Source organism: Peromyscus californicus, unplaced genomic scaffold, assembly GCF_007827085.1.
Source record: "Peromyscus californicus insignis strain IS unplaced genomic scaffold, ASM782708v3 Scaffold_9__1_contigs__length_137607984, whole genome shotgun sequence".
Lineage (NCBI taxonomy): Eukaryota > Metazoa > Chordata > Mammalia > Rodentia > Cricetidae > Peromyscus > Peromyscus californicus.
This window is the reverse complement of record NW_026294617.1, coordinates 70,356,690-70,359,952: the sequence shown is the minus strand read 5'-3', so window position 1 is coordinate 70,359,952 and position 3,263 is coordinate 70,356,690. Positions and strand designations below refer to the sequence as shown.

The 3,263-nt window shown below is 46.4% G+C and overlaps 1 protein-coding gene across 1 annotated transcript; it reads right to left on the bottom strand.

Moving 5' to 3' along the window:
* Window positions 1-938: 938 nt before the first annotated feature.
* LOC128106604 (protein S100-A9-like) lies at window positions 939-2,889 on the bottom strand. The gene is made up of 2 exons (XM_052732180.1): window positions 2,752-2,889; window positions 939-1,169 (listed from the first exon to the last, which is right to left on the bottom strand). Exons 1-2 carry the CDS (start codon window positions 2,887-2,889, stop codon window positions 939-941), a joined length of 369 nt encoding a protein of 122 aa, XP_052588140.1.
* Window positions 2,890-3,263: the final 374 nt, after the last annotated feature.

The following is a 3,263-nucleotide window of genomic DNA, read 5'->3' as shown; positions in this document are numbered from 1 at the left end:
AGGAGGCGGCAAGCGGCAGCAGACACAGCAAGTCCTCGGTGTTCAGTGGTGTATCCCGGATTTTGGCACCAATGTTGGTTATGCTGTGGCACTGCTCCTAGTGGCTGGCCACTGCCCTGCGGCGGCCATGCCAATGGAGGAGAGTGCTGATTGGGTGGCCATGCCAACGACGGAGGAGAGTCATGAGCCATAGTTACCTTTTTAGAGCTTTATTGGGAGAGAGGGAGGAGAGAGGGAGAGGGAGAGGGAGAGGGAGAGAGAAGGGGGAGGGAAGAGAAGAAGGAGGTGAAAAGGAAAGAGAGAGACATACAGAAGGCCCACCCACTTTTTAGGCTGGGACACTGTCGCAGGCTGATGACATAATTAAGGACAGAATCCTTACACATACTCCATCATTCCCACTGCTGGAGTTCCAGTATTACTCCCAGACATAGCACTGCACTGGGTCCATTTCAGGAAAACTTTTAGAGAGACAGGGTTCTTTTAGGAGAATTTGTGGACAGTGATCAGTGAAGAACATCTGGGGTGAGGTTTGAAATGGCTGCCATGTTGAGGGGAGACCAACTTCTCTTGTTTCTGCAGTGACAAGGTCCACATTGATAGGCTAAACATGGGTATTGCCTCTGGAACAGTAGGGCATAAGTTCAAGCTGGATTCATGGTCACAGGTGACTCCTAAGAATTCAAAGCAGAGGGACAAGTTGCTGATTGTCATTTCATTGTGATGAAGTACAGGATGGGCTTGAGTTACAAGCTAGAGCAGGCTTGTCTACTGCTCAGGCCTCAGGGAAGGACAGGTCTAGGAGACAGAAGCATCATGGAGGACACTTGGATGGAGACACACTTTATTGTTCCCAATCCCACAGTTCCTCAACCAAGGATGTATGACACAACCAACTCTGTAGCTTTGGGCAAGTCCAAGGTGGCTTGGCCTTCTGGTTATTTGCTATGGCAGTTGTCACGGTCACCCTCCCTGAGGCTTGGCCCATAGCTGGGATCATGGCTTCGGCCATGGTCATGTGAGGACACATTCTTATGGGTCTTCTTATGGTCCGTTATCAATACCTTAACTAACAGGTCTACAAATTCATCAAAGCACAACGCTCCATCTTTATCTGTGTCAAGATGTTCCATCATGTGATTCATGGCTTTTTGGTCCTTTTTCTCTTTCTGTGGGTAGAAGTGAGATGGCTATTAATGTTGGCCATGAGCACAGATGTTAACTAGGCAGCACTGTGAGTGATCAGATGGCAAATCTAGGATATCAATTTAAACACAGAAATGATGAACTGAGTGTTCATGGTGGAAGTGATGCTGAGCTTGTACTGAACACTTTCCAGTTGGTTCCTGAGACAGCTCTCCACCTTGCACACTAAGACTATTGTAGAAAAAAAAGGTCAGAGAATTGTATGTTTGTCTAGAAATGTTCCTCATTGGTCACTAGAACAAGTGAGAATAAAAGCTTCTGTGAAGAGGATCTTAGGAGTCTGGTATCTGAAAAGTGGATGGATGGTTTCTGTAGGTTGTGGTAATCATACAAATTAAGACCTGACTTGGAGGAATCTGTGCCTCCCACCACTTAGTGGGCAGGCACTCAGGAAATCAGGCAGCATGGGATCTTAGAAGGGTAGAGCATGGTAGGTGCTCTGCTGACCTCAAAGACTGTGATAAAAAATGTGGGGGAGATTCATGGGAAGTGGTAGGATCCAGGTGTAGCAGAGAGCACCAGCCAGCTGCAGATCTTCCACTCATTGGCTGGGATACCTTGGCTAAGGCCCCTCCTATAACCCCGATTAGCGCATCTTCAAGGGTAATGATTTCCCCTCTTAACCCAATGCTTAGACCAGGGTTGTTGGGAGAGGTGATAGAATCAATAGAGAGATAACACAGAGGACAAACTCGTCTAGAGAGGTTCTTCTGTACCCATTGTCTGCCTGGAAGCAGCATCTTGTTTGCCTGAGATCCTCACTTCAGAGAGATCTCTTTGTCCCTAATACCTCCCACAGTGGCAGTTCTCTACTTTAACAGTGCCTCTAGGAGGGCTGCAGACCAGTGTACACATCTAGGCAGAAAAATCGACCAACACTGGGACCCAGGACATGTGCCTTACTCATTTCCTTCCAGAATCTGTTTGCCATATTTGAAAAAAAGAACACAGAGGTTTCGGATTGAATTGCTTTAATTGCTCATCATCATTTTTCTTGAGCAGATGGAATTACTGACATTTGACAGTGCTTCATGTGAGTGATGTACTGAGTTCTCACCACAAGCTTCTGATTTTTGCTTCTTCTAAGCTAGGGACTCAGGTCTACTGTTAGTACTCAGATGAAGCTTAGTGTCCTCCCTCAGCTTCCATTCAATGGCTGTCCTCAAGTGTTTCCATTACCTGTTATGAAGTCTCAGCTTAAATGTCAGCACCTCAAAGTGGGAGGTCTCCCTACTGTACTCACCTCTGTTGCACCTGGCACAGACCAACCACAGGACTCTATCTTATCTTCCTGCACACTCCAAGGCTATTGGGGTCCTCAGCATTCTTAATGTTGTGTGTCCGCAATCAATATAGTCAATATAGTCACTTCCAGGTTCTCCTCTACCAGGGTCTTCCCAGAACAGAAGTTCAGTTCCTGACTCTCAGTGTCTAACTTGGAGCACCTCCAGTGACTGAGCCCTTGCTGCCCTCTGTGGATGGTGCTGGAAATTTTCTCCCTGACTATTTACACTGCACATTCCTCCCTTTCTAAGCCAGTCTTACCTTGAGGGTGTTTGACATATCCTTATTCACCAACTGTTTGAATTCTTTCTGGCTCAGGGTGTCTGGATCTCCCTCCTTGCCAGAGTGCTTGTGGAAGGTTTTGATGATGGTCTCCATGCCTTGTTCCATCTGTGACATTGCGGGCTGTCTTTCTTGCAATCTATTTAAATCCTGGAGAAGCAGAAGTGCATGTAAATACATGGTCTGTCAAGCATTCTTGATCACATCTCTGGCCTCATCAGGCAAGAAATGGAAAGGACATAAACAATAAAAGAAAGGACAGGATGCAACCTAGTGCGGCACCTGCCTGTCACACATGCATGAAAGATGAATATTAGAAAATGTAGAGAATGCCAAATTCCAGAATTTTATTGCAAGAAACTTTCAGAAAGTTGAAGGAAGCTGCAAAACTGCCAGGAGAAGGAAGGAGGATCCAGTAGAATGTTTGGAAGAAGGACAAATAGCAGAGGAAAGAAAAAATGAAGAGGCAGCCTCCTGCCTAGGAGAGCTGA